This window comes from Vigna angularis, chromosome 7 (genome assembly GCF_016808095.1).
Source record: "Vigna angularis cultivar LongXiaoDou No.4 chromosome 7, ASM1680809v1, whole genome shotgun sequence".
NCBI lineage: Eukaryota > Viridiplantae > Streptophyta > Magnoliopsida > Fabales > Fabaceae > Vigna > Vigna angularis.
In genome coordinates, this window is record NC_068976.1 from 9798109 (window position 1) to 9818185 (window position 20077).

The window sequence follows — 20077 nt, forward strand, 5'->3', positions numbered from 1 at the left end:
CTTCCAATCGCTTTTAATGAGATTCCAGAAACCTAACAAAATAAACCTAACATTTAGTTTAATTGCCTATATGATCACCAAAATATCCTTGCTTCATTTCCTTTAATTTGGATTTTGTTTTTCTGGTATTGGATAATTTATGTGCTATTAGATATTTTAAGGTTCATGGTGTTTATATTTTATTTTTTTTACAACAAATTTTACTTTGAAAAATATGTGTTAAGTTGGGATAAACTTATTCTGGGTGTAGACCAAATAGCTCAAGATATTAATTTCCAAAATTGAAGCTGCATGAAACTCTATGAAAAAAAAATTGTTACATTTAAAACTCAATTACAATATTTTTTATTTGTTTATGAGTATATGTAACAAACTACATGGATTGAATAAATTTTATTTTTATTAACCAATTTTAATCCATTAAAAGTTGAATCATATTTTATCTAATAAAAATTGAATTAAACTCATCTGTTAACTATTCTATTATGGATATAGATCTCCCATCCGTATCTATAAAAATAAGATTTTTAAAAATAAAAAGTGAAATATTATTATTTAAGAGAATTAAAAATTAAAGTATTTTATGAAGAAAAAAAAAGTGAAAGAAAAAGAAAAGTTGGTAGGGAGAATCACGAGAAGGGTAGGAGTTTGAGAGAGAGGAAAACCCAAAAGTAGAAGAAGAGTTGTGAAGTTCGTGAGTGAGTAGTCACAAGATGGAAAAGCACTAAACACGAGACAAATAACTATTTTCACAAAGTGAAAAAACATTTTATGTGCTTTCAATTACTCTCATCTTCTCTTCCATTATCTCAAACTTCCCCATCATACTACTTCTTCTATCTCCTATTCAAAATAAATCCTTCATTCCAAAATTCATATGTTCTTTATATATAATATCTCATCTCTATATAATATCAACTTTAACATTTTTTTTTTCTTAAGAGTGAATCTCTTTTACACTATTAGTGTAATACTTTAATTATGTTTTTTTTATAGTATAATTGAACAAGTTTATCAATAATTTTTTATTAAGAAGACTTTTAATATTATATCATTTCATAAAATTCATTCAATATGATATATAAGTCAAACTCAAATAAATTATTGATGTCACCTCTAATTAAAAACTTTAAATTAATAAATTTATAATTTTTTTTATATAATATTCAACTTTCTCATTTTTGTTTAATTGAAGATTTAAATTCACGTTTAGATTTTTTACGATCTCTTCTTTAAATATACCTCTCGAACTAATCACAAATATGTCACTAATTATCTTTATTTATAGTGTAATTTATCCTAATAATAAATAAAAATATTATTATTATGATACTCGTGACCGCAATACTTGTATTCAGGACAGAGTGTATCAATAGGAAAAAAATTCATTATTGAGGAAGAGATTATTAAAAATTAAAGTAAGTATAAATCCTACATTGATTAAAAACGAAAAACTTGAGCACTTTACAATAAAGTTGTACTTTTTTGAAAGTGATATTAATAAATTATGTGTCTGATTATTTGTGTATCGTTCATAAATATATTTTGTCTTTCATAAATTCATTTAGACAATCAGAAACCAAAAATAAGATAACATCCTTAATAAACAATCTACCAAATTTGATTTAACGTTGTTGTAGAAATTTGGTTGCAAGAAGAGAAGGGTCCATACGATGCACTGAAATAGGAAAGAGAAAGGATAGGGATGTCGTGGATGTGTGGTGTAAGTGACATGTGAGGTTGTCACATACATACTATTAGGATTGCACACAAACAGGTCCAACACCATAAAGTCGTGGACCGTTTTGCTTGTGAAAATGTCACTTTTTATATCACACAAGAATCTAAATCTTAGGCATGTTGGTTTGGTGGTGTCAATATGTGTGTGAGAGAGAGTCATGGGACTCATAATTTCTATCACAATATCCACAAAAACCCACTAAAGCCTAAAATCCCACTAAAGCCATACAAAAGTGCCTTCATCATTTGCTCATTCCTGTTTCACTTGGCCTTTTGCTCTCTTAGTGGGAACTCATGGTGAACAATATTTTCTAGCCTACCTCTCCTCAAACCCTAGAAATCATTATAAAATATCAATTATCATGCAAAAGATAATGACCCAAAGACTTGTGTGTGTATATATATATATATGTACTAAAAATTTGCATGTGAAAACCAAACCAAAGGGGTGTTGAAACCAGAAATTTCAGTCCCTAAAGAGTCTTCTGAATTTTCTTGTTTCTATATGAACCACACGACTTATACTTATAGATGCGTATCCAAATTCATCATTTGTGTGTGGGGGAGAGTTTCATACTACGGTTTCAATGGTCAATGCTAAACCTCTTCTTCTATGCATCTTTTCTTTTCTTTTTTCTATTTTCATATCTTATTTTATGAAATCCAATTAAGTTTAAAATTTATTATTCAGTTATTTTTTCTGAGAATTTCTTGTTGGGAATCCAAATATAAATTTAAATCTCACGGTAAATAGAAATAAAAAAACAGAACAATATATAAAAATAAAGATCCATTAATTTATTAAGTGGTGTCAATCATTTATATAATTAAGATTGGTGTTTGTATCTATTCTTTGTTGATAAACCTAACATATCTCTTTCTCACTTTTCTACCTTTTTAGTTTCTTTTATATTTTAATTTACTATGGACATGGAACTTGTTACTTTGTTATCTAATCTGTCAGTGTCGTTTTCACGTGTTGAAAGCTACGGCCACACCACGAACACACTTTTTCTTCTATTTCGGTAAGTATCGCTTTAATAATATTCTAATCACCTCAAAGAAAAGCATTTGCAGTTTTAGAAATTGAAGAAAAAATAGGCATTTCATAGACCCGTTTTTAGACCTTCATTTCAGTCTCCTGTAATCAAATTTTACTACCAAAATTTTTTAAAATATTTTTATCCTTACATATAAATGTGTTAATTCAGAAATAGTAGCATACCCAATTTGACCCATAATTTTTTTTTAAATTAACTAATTTTATTAACTTTTTGGGTAGATAAACAAAAAAAAAGTTTAACCAACAAAACTTATAACACTCCATATTTAGATTTTAAAAGTACTTTATTACTTTCTAACAAAACTAACTTTTTTCTATCCTCCATCTATCTCTTTCTTCGTGTTGCATGGCATTTTTGCTTACTAGATTCTCATTGACATTTGAAAACCATTAAAAATGTTGTAATAATAGGAATGTGAAAATGGGGTGTAAGAATTCCGGATTCACTATTACATCAAAGATTTATGTTTTATACGCTCCGGAAGATAAATAGCTTTTGGAACATCCTCTTTTGGATTTTCTTTTGTATTTTGGAATAATTGTTCTAAAATATATTTTTGATTCAAAAATACATTTCGAACTCAGAAATATATTTTGAAATAAGAAAAAACATTTCTAGAATAGATGTTTGGAAGACATTTCAAATCTGGGAAAACATTTTGGAACACTCATTCTGTAATTTTTTTCTATATTCTTGAATAACTATTCCATAAGACATTTTGGATCCGAAAATACCTTCCAAAATAGTCATTTAGAAATATAAAAAATATTCCAAAAGGTTTCAGAATATAAAATTTTGTATTGAGTATTTTGAAATATAAAAAAAAAATCAAAATAAGTGTTTTGAAAGACATTTTCAGATCTCGAAATACCTTCTGAAATATTAACTCTGAAAATTTCTTTCTTACATTCAAAAATGGATATTCCAAAAGGTGTTTTCTAAATCTGGAAATATCATCAGAAATCTAATATGAAAAATATTAAAAATAAGGAGGTACAGAAAATTTTTATTATATTTTTAATGAAGGATAGTTTGGAGAGGGGCTGCAAAAGAAAACTTTTATTTGTTTGATTTGGGCTTCTGGCCCGTAAAGCTTTATTTTTCGGGTGTTTTCAAAAAGTTCATGTTGAATCTCATTTCATTTGTTCAGGAAAACTTGTTGGGCGTTGCTTCCTTCACCACCCCAAATGTTCCCTACACCTTCTCATTATTTTTTTATTCCAAAAATACCATACACCTCCCCCATTATCTTATTGCAACGTGCATAGGCATAACCTAACATGATATCTTTGTCTTCCTTTATCTTTCTAATTCACTTATGGAGTACTTTCATTTTTCCTCAACAATCTCTCTTTCTCTCTTCCCATTGATGGATTCACATGGCAACTCCACAGAACCACACGCTGAAGAACATCAGACAACATATTTGCAATGAGAACTGCAGCAATGACACAACAGTTCCCAACCTGCAGAAGAAATCATCAATTCACAAGATTTTTCAGTTAGCCAAATACTTTATTTCCTAGTCAAAACTTACAAGTTTGCTATTAGCCATAAAATGGTCTAGAAAATGTTATCAAATAATTAGAAAAGATTATGAAAAATTAGAAGTTGTCAGACTCCCAAAGCTCTTAATCACAAAATCCATAAATAAAAAAGGTTTGAATAGCTTGATTGAGTTGACTACATAAGGAAACTCTAAGCTCAACTGAGTGTAGATTTATCTATATGGGGAAAAGGTCTTATACAACAAAAGAGTAAAACTCTTGTATTCAATTACTGTTTAAGAAACAAACGCATATTCACATCCGTCATTCGTTTAAACTGAGGGGTGAAAAAGAAATGAGAAGGTGTGTGTGGTGGTGGAGGGAGTAACTCCCAAACTTGTTATGGAACGCTCCTTCCAAAAAAACTCATTTTATAATATATCTTATATATTTTGTTAGTAAATGGGTTTAAACTTACTCAATTCTACAAAAATAATCTGTAATTTATATATTATGAAATTATTTTATTTTTTGTTAATGTTGGATCTCCAACACACTTTCCTCACATTAAGATAAATACATTTCAAGTATAAGACTTGACATTAATGGATGGTGGTCCAATATCAAGTAAAACAATAGACCTAACAAACAAAAAATTTCGTTAGAATAGACTTTAACTTAGAATTATGATACTATGTTAAAAAGTAAACAGTAAGCTTAACTCAATATTTATCATATTTTGAAAATTTTGTTTTAAAATTTTTATTTTTGAGTACTCTTGTAGTTCTATAACTAGAAATCTTTATTTTAAAAGTTCTATTTCGAAAATTCTATTTTAGAAATCATGTTCTAGAAATTATAGAAAGTTTTTTTATGTAGCATTATCCATACTACTAAGGATTCATTTCAACTCCAATTATTCAAATAAGCCTCAATATGTTAGTAATAAGCTCCCATGAATTTTTCATTATTCATATAAACACGTGATACAACGTTGATTTGACATATAAATATTTTTTTAAGTTTAAAATTTTAAAAACTACAAATAAAATAAAAAAAATCATAAATTGATATGTGGTAGACATTATTCATGACCGTTAATTATTTAGATGATGGTAATAAAATGACCCAATTGAAAAATAATAATATTATGACTAATTTAAATAAATTCAACAAAAATAAAGAATAAATTAGTATTTGAAGTTTATGATAAAGTTAAATTTGATGTTTTTGAAATATTTTGAAGGGAATAATTTATTTGGCCATAAATGCAGTAGGACTATTTGGTCATTCACACATATTGGGAGGTGCACAGATGAAAAGCCCAAAACAAAAAAGAGGCTTTTGTTCCTACACCCCTAAGCAGAAAAGATTAAAAAAAATACACTTTCTTACTACACCAAACCACCATTGTTGCCACATGAAGAAGAAAGACAGAGAGAACAAGTGGGAAAAAAAATCCATTCTGGAAAGCTCTTTTTAAAATGCATTTAATATGTTTCGAAAATTTATTTTACAAAACTTATTCTGAAAGTTTGTTCTGCAATACATTTTATGTTTTCCAAAAGTCCAATTTTCAGAATTCTCATTCGGGAAAACATAATTTTAAAATTTTAAAAAGCTTCTGAAAAAATTTCAAAACAGTTAATTCGGAAGTCACTTTTTACGATTGGGGTACACAAAGAAATTGTGGATGTGCATAAAGAAAAAGCCTAAAAGAAAAGACAATAAGAATGTTAAACGGGTCCTAAACGAATGACGCAAGCGCTGAGAGCAAAACCTTCTTCATCATCGTTTCGCCGACCGTTCCTCAATCCTCTTGCTCACGCGTGTGTGTGTGTATACATATATATACACTCTGTTTCTGCTTTCGCCTTTTCAGTTTCATCAAAAAAATCGAAACAAAAAAACATTGTGAACATCTCCGAAGCATGCCAGGGTTAACGTGCAACGCTTGCAACACGGAATTCAAAGATGACACTGAGCAAAAGCTCCATTACAAGTCCGAGTGGCACCGCTACAATCTCAAACGCAAGGTTCTGTTCTTCTTCTCAACTTTCATAATCGATTTCTTTCTTTATTTTTATGTTTCAATCCAGAAAGATTGAAAGCTTTGAGAATATGCAATGAAATAAGGTTTTCTCTGTTAGGGTTGTTATTTTACTGGCTGAATTCTTTGGAGAGATGTGTCGTGGGTTGTGTTATCTATTTGTTTATTTATTTATTCATTTATTTTTTATTATTTCGTAAATTTTGTTTTGTGTGGGTTGTGTTGTAATATGGAATGTGTTTTCGGTGAGGGTTGGCTTGGGTAAAGCTGCTTCGAATCAGTTGTGTTTAGAACATTTCATGGAGCAATTGTTGTGGTATGTTTATGAGGGTGTTTTAGACTCTGTTTGGATAATATGCTGGAGCACTTATGAGAAGAAAATAAGAAAGTAAAATTAGTTTATTTTTCTTGTAAGTTAAAATCAACTTATGTAATTCTTTATTGGGAGAAGTTAGCTGAGAAAACTGATAGTTAAGTGCTTAGGTTGATTGAGTTTAGGTTCTTGGAGTAGTTTACCAAATTATATGAATAGCGTTGTCAAGCTTGCAAATATATAGCAGATTAGGGTATATTGCAAACGGAGACACACACACACATATATGAGATGTCAAGTTAGAGGAGTAAATTTATCTCAGATTATTAGGATTAAGGAGTTATTTAATAGTCACATGATCACTTGAAAAAGAGATGAGTGTGAGGAAGCAAATTTCAACCATGTAATTGAAATGGGTGATTAAGATTGAAACGAATTAAAATAAATTTAACCATCTATGTGATTGTTGTATGACTAAGATATACTTATATAAAGTATATCTTACCTTAACTATATATAACCCTCCAATAAGTGAGGGGGAGAATTTGGTGAATATTCAATTTACCAGGAAGAGCTTGGTTTGTTTCCTTAAAAATGTTAAATTGAAATTAAATTTTTAATACATATAGGTGGCTGGTGTTCCTGGGGTGACAGAAGCACTATTTCTGGCTAGGCAATCTGTGATTGCTCAAGAGAAGAATAAAGTGAGTGAGACCCCAATGCTGTATACCTGCGGTCTTTGTGGAAAGGATTATAAAAGTTCTAAAGCTCATGCTGAGCACCTTAAATCACGTGGTCATATGATGCGGGCCTCTGAAGGAGCTAGTGATGCAGATGAGAAGGCAATAATTAAGCCACTTCCACAACGTGGTGTGAATAGACCTCCTCCTAGAAGAGAGGTAGATAACTCTGAAAATGAAGAAAGTGAAGATGAATGGGAGGAGGTTGATCCTGAAGATGATTTGGTTGATGGGGCTGCAAAGTCCTTGACTGGTTTGAATGTGAATGAGCAAGGTGAAAATGTTGATATGGATGAAGATGAAGATGACAATGATGAGGATGACTTTGAGTTAGATCCCTCATGTTGCTTTATGTGTGATCAAAAGCACAAAACAATTGAAGACTGCATGGTTCACATGCACAAGCATCACGGATTCTTCATTCCAGATGTTGAGTATTTGAAGGATCCAAAAGGCCTCCTCACATATCTTGGCCTTAGGGTATATTTCTGTTCTACCCCTACAGCACACACATACCAACAAAAAAAAAGTTTGGTTTGGGTTTGGTCGTAATTTCTTCTTTTCATTTTCTAGGTCAAAAGGGACTACGAGTGTCTGTACTGCAATGATCGATGTTATCCTTTCAGCAGCTTAGAAGCAGTCAGGAAACATATGGCAGCAAAAAGCCATTGTAAAGTGCATTTTGGTGATGGTGATGATGAGGAAGAGGTAGAGTTAGAAGAGTTCTATGACTACAGCAGTAGGTTAGTACAGTTCCAGCTGCTTTCATTTCAATCTCACCGTTCTTTGTAAACTATCTCTATAAATATGGCAAGGCTTATACTTCAATCTCCAATGTATATTGTTTTTTGGTTCAGTTATGTGGATGATCAGGGCAAGCAGCTCATTGTATCTGGTGAAACAGCTAACAATGTAGAACTTGTTGGTGGGTCTGAGCTCGTAATCACCAGGAAATCTGGTGATAGAATATCAACCAGAACACTTGGTTCTCGGGAATTTTTGCGTTACTATCGTCAGAAACCCCGACCATCACCAGCAAATAGTATGGCCATTACTGCTGCGTTGGCTTCAAGGTTCACCTTCCAAACATTGTGATCTATTTCTTTGTGATTCAAGCAAATCGTAGTCAGATGATGATGAGCGATTCTTTTTTTGTCTTTAATTTCAGGTACAGGAGCATGGGTTTGACCACTGTCCAATCAAGGGAGCAAATTGTGAGGATGAAAGTGCTGAAGGAAATGAATAGGTCAGGTGTGGAGAATATGCGTTCCAAGATAGCAATGAAGAGTAATGTTATCCGAAACCTGCCAAATAATGTCCCATATTAGTAGTCACTGCTTAATTGGTGCTGTATGGTAGTCATTGCTACCAGTTTTCTTTCTGAAGCAGTTTTAAATTTATTGATCTCATGAATCATCCACAACGAATCCAAAGAAACTAGAGTGATTTGATGTCTTCTAAAGAGAAACAGGAGGTACTCTACATGTTTTTTTGTTGATGTTTTCATCAACATCTGGACCATAAGGACACCTTTAATTGGTGTTATTTTTAGTTTGGGGGTTATAATGTCATTTCAAGGAAACAGTTTATTGGTGATATTTGTAGCCATGAAAACAATAGGACCATATTGAGTGGTAATCCTGTTGGAGTTGCAATTTTCAATTTTGATGGTTGTTTACTTCTCTTTTTCTTGTTTTAGGCTTTGAGAATAATTTAGATAGTGTTTCATTTTCATAAAGCATTTATGTATTTGGTTTCGTTTTTCCAAAATATAAGTTGTGATTTATGACATCAAACCATATGGATTTCAAATAGGAAGAGAAATGATTGTTTGGATTCCAAAATAGAAATGAAAATGTTACCGGGTTTGCTTTAAGATGAGTATTTTTTTCACCTGTGATGCTATACTTTGAAACCAATTAATTGTAGTTAAAGAATGAGAAATTGCTCGGTCACATAGCTGAAGAAGTTTCCTTGATTACTTTAATTTTCTTTTAGTAGTAACATAAATATTCTGTGGTCAATTAACTGCTATTATCTAATTACGTAACAATCAATAATGCTAGTGTAATAAACAATTTTTCATTGAGTGCTACTTGAAAATTTATTTTTACCAAAATAATTTAGTTCGTCCTTTTAAAACACACACACACCAAAATGTAGAAATATTTGCATTGGTTATATTAGAATTTGTTATTTATTACATGTGGTGTATAAATATTATACAAGAAAACCATTTAAAACTTTCAACATGTGAATAATAATGACAAAATATCATTTGCAATGGTTCTCACATGTATTTATTACATATATTTAAATAGGATCGAGTATAAATATTATACTATTCTTATTTATAAATATCAATTATTTACAAAAAAAATTAAAAAAAATAATTTATACTTTATTAAATTTAATTTAATTAAAATTAAAATTAATTTATATTTTGTCAAATTAAATTTTAATTTATATTTAATTTAATTTATATTATATTTTATATATTTTTTATAATTTTATTTAAAATTTTATTTTAAAAATTTATAAAATATATTTTTTAAATATTATTAGTGAGTTTTAAAATAGACTCTTTATCATCTTATCTGTGAAAGAATAAACCAAATGTTACATTATAAATCATATTAATTCCCACACCATTAATAATCCAATATAAAATGTGATTTTAAACAATTAGATGATGTTTTTTTTTTCTTTGCACCCATGGTTTCTTCTTTCACCTCTATGAAAGTATATATGTAAAAGTTGATCATTCTTTTTGTGATGCTCTTTCCTCATCCTCCATCGTCGTTTCTCCAGTCAGAATCTCACATTTTACCCGATACTTTAAGTTTCTGAATTACAAGATCCAAAAATATAAATCTTTAAACTAGAATAACAAAGTGAGAATCTTCATATTTATGGAAACGTGGAGAAAAATCATGAGGTTGCAAAAAGAAATCCCCTAGATTATTTCAACCAAAGATTTTGTATTAAAACACGCCAGAGTATGGAGAACTAATTTTCACCTAAATCAGATATGCTCTTACTTGGCCTATTTGTTTTAAAGTTTATTAGAATTCATTTTTAATAAAATTAATTTTACACCATTAAACATGATTGAGATAATGATTGCAAGTTTAAATTAACCACAATCATAGATTTTACATAGAAATGTAGTGTAAGGAATTGATTCTACAAATCTATAAATGATAGCATTTACAAATCTATCAAAGCTATAGGCAAAGACTACACAATTCTTACATCTGCACAAAAACATTAGAATTGGTTTTGCAAGATATTTTGCATAAAGTTCAAGTAGAACCAAATTGAATCCAAACAGAAACTTCCCATACAACGATTATGCATAATTACAAATGTAATTGCTGACATTTGAAGTGACATGGGCAATTAGTAAATGGGAACTAACATACAATACTTTTTCAGTGACATAGAAGCTAGCATCTGTGTTATTCTTCATATCACAATCAATTTACTATATCCTATATGTACAGCCAAAATAAGATAAAAAAAATTCATTATTCCATAGTTATGCAGCAGAATGCTAGCTAAATCACTGTGGCTGCCTATGAGGAAATTAATAGGCAAATGTATAAAAGAAATGAAACTGAGTATGTGACCACATGCAAGTGTCAAATTTACAGAGTCCTCTAATCACCATATCTCAAGCTAAAAGCAACAACAGAGGAGCTAAATGTATTCTTTGCATGACAAATCACAATCTGATTCATGTCCCCTGAAGTTTTGCTTTCACACACTGTCTGCAAACATTGAGAAAATTCCAAACACATATTTAGAGGTAATAAGTAGAACAAAATCCCTCAGCACCATTGTTGTGCACTTTCAAGACAAGGAAATCTACAATTAGCAGTGTGTTTATGTCATAATCAGGAACTTTCAACAATAACAAAATCTTGAGCAGCCAAAACATACCTAATTGTCATAAAAGCGGGACCGACGTCTATGGGATCTGTGAATAACAAGATTGAGATAAGGATATTGAAATTATAATTCAAAGTTCAAACATCAAAATAAAACACTTAATCTAATACAGTTAGTCAGTCCTTAAGTCATATTGAATAACTGGGAAATGATAACATGTGCAAACATTTGAGTCAGATGAATTTAATCATTAACTATCGAAGAAAGTTGCTTCTAAATCCAACTTTGGAAAAAGAAATATTCAGCCCCATACCATGCTCTTTTTTTAATTCAATAGCAAGTCAAAAACTATCAAAATAGCCTGAAATAGCTAACTAGTACATTAATTTACAACTGTAACATTTGAATGAACCACAAAAACTTAGGTTGCTAACAATGCATAAGATCATGTTTGTTTTTCAATTGAGTAATTACAGGCTTTGCAGTAACGCAAATGAAATACCATTCATTTAGAAAGTTAGAGTATTAAAATGGAAACGTAGAAAATGGTAACTTGTTTAGAATGTTAAGCTTCAGAAGAATTCATCTTTAGCAACGGAAGACTACTTATCATGGTACCAGAAGAAACATTGAAAAGGTTATGCACGCAACTTCACCATAAAGACATGAGTTGTAAAGGTGAACAAAGAAAGAAAAGTCTATACACCTGCGATAACCAGCATTACTCCTTGAAGAGCCACTTGTACTAACAAAATCATCATCAGTCTCTTCTATCCTATAATCTGCATACTCCACAGATGCGACAGAACCTTCATCAGAATTTGAAGTATCATAACTTAAACGGCGATTACTCCTTCTTGTGTGACTGACTCTTGCCCTTCTTCTATTTCTCGATCTTCTGAAGTTATCAAAGTACAGAATACACGAGGTCCACCAGTTGCCCTCATCTCCAGGAAAGTCCTCAAACTCATCTCTAGCATCGTCATCCCCGTACTCGATCACATAATCTCCAAGAACCACCCCTCTGGGAATTTCTGAATGAATAGTACTCAGAACATCTATGATCTCTGATGATTGTTGAAAATTCTCCCAATCAAGTTGGCGTGCAGGATCAACTTTTGATGGGCGTGCATGAGGATGTTCAAGCTGAGCATGTTTTTGCAGCTCCAAGTAACTTCCCATGAATGTACATTGCACCTCATCACAACAGCGCTTCTTCTCATCAAGATGACCACGAGCTTTATCGACAACAATCCACCCAGAAACCTCACCTCTACACAAGGGGCAAGTCAGATTGCATTCATCATTGGATTGCTTAGCATTGATATTTTCAGTATTTTCAGCAGAAGCAGTAGAAGACACCAGAGAGGCTGGCACACCACTTGAATTTTTGAAGCGATCCAAACAATTAGAGTGCAATTGATTTGTGTCACAAACAAAAGCACGACATCCGTTATCATAAGATGAACACTGAAGAAGAACACTATTATGAGGAAAATCCAAACATATAGGACAGACTACATCGTCCCAGTTGATCGTCAACTGAATATCCTCCATGCCTTTTTTAAACCCACAAGACCCAAAACCATATACAGCTCAGTTATAACAAAACCATATTTGTGCTAGTCAATTACATGCTCCTTATTCTTCAAAATCAAAACATGGAGATGAAAACTTGAAAATGTATCAAGAAAACCGTATCCTGGAAAGAGACAAAGACAATATAATTTAGAATGTACAACAAAGGTACTTCGAATTTAGACACCTTTGAATATTTAAGTGCGCAACTGCAAGCAAACACATAAAACCAATCAGAACAACGTTTTGACAAAAAAACGTGTTGAAAGTGCCTGTTAGAAACATTTTACTATTGTCTTCTAGAACGTCTTGTAAAGCTATTTTCTGTTGTACCTGTCAATCATATAGGGTCCTAGGGTGTAGGTTTTCTTATCAACCTTTTCTATTTCAGATTGCATAATTTTCTATATTAATACATCGGCTGAGAGGTATGAATCTCACACAGCTCTTCAATGGCATGTGTTACGTATCCGAATAGGAGACGTAACGAAATCACCCTCTCACACACTCACAACAAGCAAAAGAATAATGAAAGAATGGAATTGAACGAATGAATATCTTTTATTGATGGTAATATCTGAATAAAAAAAAGTAAACAATAATTGGGAGCATAACCTCCCTCACAAGACAATAATGTCTGTCACAAAACTCAATAATCAAAAGCATATCCTTAACCCTAGACTCTAGCTTTATTTATACTAATTATTTCCCGCCCCATCTCTTACTAAATATTTTCCTAGAATATATCTGCATTTAATATAAATATCTCTATAATTAATATAAATATCCCCCGTATATTATCCTAGCATATATCCTTAATTATAAATATCTTATATTGAATATTTCCCTAGGATATATATTTATTTACTCTAATTAACTTATACTGAATATTCTCTCCTATTGTGGCTCCTTTTACTGTAATTAGCTCTCGCCCCCCTAACCGCTGTGCAGTTAAGATGGTGATTCTTCAACCGTTCGGCTCAGGTCCTTCCCTGCTTCCCACCGTTCGGCCTGGTCGCTCCCCGTTGTCCACCGTTCGGCCTGGTCGCTCCCCCTTGTCCACCGTTCGGTCTGACCGTTCCCCTTGTCCACCGTTCGACCTTACCTCTCCATGCCTTCCACCGTTCGGCCTTTACGGTTAATACCGTTTGGCCTCACTTCCCTCCTACCTTTCTTCTCCTTCTCATTACCTCCCACCTTATACCCTAACATTACACCCCGCTGCAAAACAACCTTGTCCTCAAGGTTGGAATCGGGGAGCTTGATCTCATGGCTCCTCATCAATTCAGGTCTGGAGGCTCGGGTGGTGGCCATCCCTCCTCATCTTCCGCCAATATCGTGATTCTCAAGCTCCTGTCTGGACAGTGGTGAGCAGGACCGAACAAACCGCCGCATCTAAGTCACCTTCCTTCTTCCCTCCGTTTCACATATTCCTCATAGGGCAGATTCCTCAAGTTTCTTTCCTTTCGTCCAGAACCCCCACTCTGAGTGATTGCCGCTCGGCTCTCCACAATAGTTACCGTTTGGCTCTGGTTAGGGCAACTGGGCTCCAACCGCGTATCCGAACCGTTCGGTCTCTCCTCAGATTGATTCTTGATCATACTTCCGCTCCCAGCCTTCACACCCCCTTGGATCTCCTCCACGTCCCTCGCCATCCTCATAGCTATCATCAACTCTCGCGGATCAAGTAGTCGTACTTGATTCCGAATTCCATCCTGTAATCCTGCCATGAAGTATCCCATCAGCTGTTCTTTGGCCACTCCTTTTGTCTGCCCCACCAAGATTTCAAAATCTTGGATGTATTCTTCCACTGAGCCTGATTGCTTAATGGTCGCCAGTCTTTCAAAGACTGGTCCCTGATTTCTTCCTCTGAACCGTACCACCATTGCCTCCTTCAGTCATGTCCACGTTCGGTTATCTGTTTGCTCCCTCCAGAAGCTTAACCAGAATCTGGCACTACCTTCCATAGTGATGTAGGCCAGACGCAACTTTTCTTCCTCGGACACCCCCTATAACTCAAAGAATTTATCCACCCTATTGATCCAATTCAGCGGATCACTCCCTTTGAAAATGGGTAACTCTACCGTTCTTCTCCAATTCAGATGTTCCTCCTGGTGTCCAGCACCGTTCGGTCCACTGCCCCTCTCACCGTTTGGTCCATCCTCTCCACTACCATTCGGTCCACCATCATTCGGTCCTCCATCTTTCTCGCCCTCCTCTTCATTCATTTTTCCATTAACGGATCCCTGACTTCCTTCTGAATTCCCATTTAGTTGATGGGTTTGTCCTCCCATCATCCTCATCAACTCTTGCAAATCCTTGCAGATTGCCTCCACCTTCGTCTCCACTCCCTCTATGGACAGTTGCATGCTTTCCTGACTCAACCCCACGTGCTCCAGTTTGATTTCGACTCCACTCATTCTTCCCTCCATGATGTCTCTCACTCCTCTCTGTCACTCCAGCTGGCCTCACACTCCTCTCCTTCGATCCGGCAGGTCGGACCAATTGTTACGTATCCGAGTAGGAGACGTAACGAAATCACCCTCTCACACACTCACAACAAGCAAAAGAATAATGAAAGAATGGAATTGAACGAATGAATATCTTTTATTGATGGTAATATCGGAATAAAAAAAAGTAAACAATAATTGGGAGCATAACCTCCATCAATTATTTGGGAGCATAACCTCCATCAATTACTTGGGAGCATAACCTCCCTCACAAGACAATAATGTCTGTAACAAAACTCAATAATCAAAAGCATACCCTTAACCCTAGACTCTAGCTTTATTTATACTAATTATTTCCCGCCCCATCTCTTACTAAAGATTTCCCTAGAATATATATGCATTTAATATAAATATCTCTAATATAAATATCTCTTACTAAAGATTTCCCCATATATTTATTTACTCTAATTAACTTATACTGAATATTCTCTCCTATTGTGGCTCCTTTTATTGTAATTAGCTCTCGCCCCCCTAACCGCTGTGCAGTTAAGATGGTGATTCTTCAACCGTTCGGCTCAGGTCCTTCCCTGCTTCCCACCGTTCGGCCTGGTCGCTCCCCGTTGTCCACCGTTCGGCCTGGTCGCTCCCCCTTGTCCACCGTTCGGTCTGAATTGTCCACTGTTCGGCCTTACCTCTCCATGCCTTCCACCGTTCGGCCTTTATGGTCAATATCGTTCGGCCTCACTTCCCTCCTACCTTTCTTCTCCTTCTCATTACCTCTCACCTTATACCCTAACAGCATGTCTCTTTGTAAAATACAAACACATGCCAAACACTTTGTTAAAGTGGCAAACTTATAAAACCTTTTTTTGTGATTCCGACACACCTTGGATATAATCCAACAAGGTTCCGACACAAACTCAAAAATTTTTTTGCAGTTGAAAAGAAAGAAACTTATTACTGAGTTCCTATTTGTCCTTTCAACAAAATAAACCGTGTATTTCACATTTTATATTTTGTGTTTCCCCTTCTGGATTTAATTTTGTCTTTAGACGAATCTAACAAAGACGGTGTCTTTTTCAGTGATAGTGGTGATCGAAAGGGGGTGAAACATCTTAAATGAATTAGAACCTTTGTTCACTTTTTCGATTTTAGATGGATGGATTAGATCCATTTTTGTATTAGGAAATAACGTATTTAGATTTTTATATTTGACTAACTCTTTTATAGATGATTTTGAATAATCTTGATTTTCAATTTAAATATGTCATAACAATGTGAAATATGTGTGCATGTGTCGCCATATCCTATGTCTTGGAGATTATAAGTGTTGCAAGTGTTCATGTGTGTGTGCATGCTTCATAGGCTCAGAGTGACCTCCCATGCTTCATTTTTCTCCAAAATTCATTATTCTCAACTTGGAACAGAGTGGTATTGGACTGCTCTGCCTGTCACTCCTAGTCATTATTCGATCCATCATCAAGACGTGTAGGTATAGGTGGACATACTCAATGTTTCTACAATAACATAATGCCAAAAATACTTTTCTTCTAAATTCTCTTGCTCACACGGAGTCAATTTGTCCACACACATCATAGCAAAATGGTAGAGCAGAAAAAAAGAAATTTAGTCATGTATCCATCATTGGAGTGAAGTCATTCTTACCACCATTTTTTTTGATAAATAGAATGTCATCTTCATCCCTTGAAAACAAAATTCCTCATTCCGTTCTTTTTTCCAACTTTTATTTCATGTTTCATCATGTATTCTTGTTCCGGGGCTAGATAAACTTTCTGCAAGAACCATCAAATCTGTTTTTCTTGGTTATTCTTGTCTACGAAAGGGGTGCTGCTATTCTTCATAAACAAAACAGTATTACATGTTGACTAGTGTCAACTTTGAAGAAACTCTTTTATTTTTCTTCTTCCAATACAAGATGTTGCCTTTGTCCAACAAGTCTAACCTCTACCATTCCTTGATCACTTCTCCTAAAATTCTCAACTGAATACAACTCCATGTCCTTATCCTACGGATTCCAAGCCTTTACCACCTTCACCATTTCTTATTCCTTATCAATGTCGGATACAAGGAGCTAGGACAAGTTTGCATGGTGATTTTGCTCCATGTCCTTCTCTATCACCCAGCCATAAAACAGTTCCAAGTTATGATCAAGAGTTTGATTGGCCAATTGCTCTTCCCAAGGGTATTCATTCTACTCAATATCCTCCATCTTGTTTGTATGAAGATAAAGGAAATACCCAAATTTCTGGGCATTGTGATGTTGATTGGGCAAGGTCTCCTATAGATAGGCCTTCCACTACTGGGTATTGTATATCTATTGGAGACAATATAATTTCCTAAAAGAGCACAATGGAAGAGCAGGAAACATAACATTGTTGTTTGATCTAGTGCTTAAGCTGGATATAGGGCAATGATTTCAATCACCAATGAACCTCTGTGGATCAAACAACTTCTCCAAGAATTGAAATTGTGACATTCAACCAACGAAGTTGTATTGTGACAATCAAGATGCATTCCACGTTGTCTGTAATCGTATGTACCATGAAATAACCAAACACATAGAAGTTAATTGACATTCTGTTTGAGAGAAGTTGTTGTCGAAAGAAATTAGCACTGAACTTATCAGCTCCGATGATCAGGTTGCAAATGGGTTGACTAAGTCTACAAGGGGTACTCAAATGAAATTCATATGCTCCATGCTTGATGCGTACTTATATTTATGCTCCAAGGAGAGTGTTAGAAAATCTTATTATTGTCTTGTAGAACATTTTCTTGTAAAGCTGTTTTCTGCTGTACCTGTCAACCATATAGGGTCCTAGGGTGTAGATTTTCTTCTCAAACTCTTTGTATTTCAAATTGCATATCTTTTATATTAATAGATCAGCTGAGAGTAATCTCTAAAGCTTCAGTTTTCTCTAAAATCCCTAATTCTCAACTGTGTCCTATCAAAAACCTGAACCTATTCAGCTAAAGATATAATTACATGACTACGTATTCCTCTAAGTTCCTCAGAGAAATAGTACAAAATTAAAATTCAGAGATGAAGTGCGCTAATACTGACTGATTGACCAATAAACTGATATACAGATACAATCCAAAAGCCAGAGAGCACCATCACTTTAAGAGATCATAACCAGTTAAATTCCATAAACAATACTTCATCCAAATCCGAAATTTTACGGAAAAAACCAAAGAAGAACAGCTGTCAACACATCAAATAGCAGAAAAATCACCTACAAAATAAAACAAAGTGACCCCATATTGATACTAAAACACATAATTACCAGATAACGAAGCAGGTGTTTCAGATAGATAAAAAAACAAACCCACCTAACAAATACAACTAATTAAAGAACTCAAACAAAAACCATCCAACATCCATTTTTGATGAAAACTAAAATAGACAACCAAAATTTCAACACAAATGACCAGGTTGACCAATCCGAAATAAGGAGTATCCCAAACCGATGGTAAAAAAATGGTAAGACTTAAACCTGAGGAAGACATATATTGAAACGGACCCAGCAAATAATCAAACACCCATAAAAGAAGAAGAAAAAAAGTGACAAACTTTGACACAAAAGTGATCAAAGTACATTGAAAAACAGGGTCCAAGGAGAAAGACAAGGCCACCAAACCTTAAACACGAGAATTGATAACTGAACAGAGAAACCTCGTACGAAGGGATTGGATTGGTATTTCGGTTCCAAGTGTTGTTGTTGCTGCTGCTCCGATCTTTGGTGCAAATGGGGATGCTAGTTTCAGCACTAGTGTGAAAAGGTACGCGCTTTCTCTCTCTCCGCTCTTTCCCTTCCAAGTACATTTCTTCAATTTCTTCTCTTTTATACTACTATTACTACTACTAATAATAATAATAATAATAATAATAAATTATTATTATTATTATTATTATTATTATTATTATTATATAGAAAAGGGAAAGACAACATAAGTGTATAAGATGTCACTCAAATTTACTGCATTTTTTTTAAACAATCAACTTATTTTGAAAATTTTAATTTTGGTCTGCGTTATATTTTAGAGTTTAATTTTTGTCAACTGTAAAATAATATAATTTAATGAGTATGTTTTGATAGAGTAATATTTTAATAAGAATTAATTAAAAAACATGTTTATATTATTTTTAACATAATAATTATTAAATTTAACATATTTATCTATTATATATAATAGTTTGTAGTTGAATGATGAGATGTTTTGACTAATTTTTCAAAATTTATATTGCCAACAAATAAAACTTATTTTTTATATCATCGTAATTGCTTGCAAAATTAAAATTTGTCATAGAATCATATTTTTAATTAAATAACAATTTTAAAACTTTCGTATTTTCGATGCATGCACTATTTATAAGTAAAATTTATATATTTATCATCATCTATAAATCATACATTGTTATTATGAATTGCAAAAAATTATGTATATATAAAATATATGACTTGCTTAATTTTAAAAGATATGGTACCATATTGATTAAAGATAATTTTAATATTAAATACAAATATAAATTAAGTCTATTTTATTAATTATAACATTTAATAATCTTATACTTATATATTATTTTGAGTATTGATTTTTCAATTTAACTTAAGAATTGATTACTAAGTACTTTTGACTTTGAAAGATCCTCTACATTTATTTTTATTTATTACAAAATTAATCATGGACTTCTTTGCTCTACCTCTTTTAAATTTTTTAACAGGAGTCACTTGACTATTT

At 33.1% G+C, this 20077-nt stretch overlaps 2 protein-coding genes across 5 annotated transcripts; one reads left to right on the top strand and one right to left on the bottom strand.

The window, feature by feature from the left end:
• The first annotated feature begins 6039 nt into the window (after positions 1-6039).
• LOC108336187 (cytoplasmic 60S subunit biogenesis factor REI1 homolog 1) lies at positions 6040-9074 on the top strand. Its single transcript, XM_017572526.2, has 5 exons — positions 6040-6327; positions 7284-7874; positions 7968-8137; positions 8252-8467; positions 8563-9074. The coding sequence occupies exons 1-5, from the start codon at positions 6223-6225 to the stop codon at positions 8720-8722; spliced, it is 1242 nt and encodes a 413-aa protein (XP_017428015.1). The 5' UTR covers positions 6040-6222; the 3' UTR covers positions 8723-9074.
• Positions 9075-10670: 1596 nt separating this feature from the next.
• LOC108338367 (uncharacterized) lies at positions 10671-19169 on the bottom strand. 4 transcript variants are annotated; one of them, XM_052880152.1, is made up of 4 exons: positions 18976-19169; positions 11995-12561; positions 11340-11376; positions 10671-11167 (listed from the first exon to the last, which is right to left on the bottom strand). In XM_052880152.1, the coding sequence occupies exons 1-3, from the start codon at positions 19158-19160 to the stop codon at positions 11340-11342; spliced, it is 789 nt and encodes a 262-aa protein (XP_052736112.1). In that variant the 5' UTR covers positions 19161-19169; the 3' UTR covers positions 10671-11167. The 4 variants fall into 4 exon arrangements, with proteins under 4 accessions (XP_052736112.1, XP_052736113.1, XP_017430691.1 ...); XM_052880153.1 differs by having other exon boundaries at positions 10671-11264; XM_017575202.2 differs by lacking the exon at positions 18976-19169 and having other exon boundaries at positions 11995-12988.
• Positions 19170-20077: the final 908 nt, after the last annotated feature.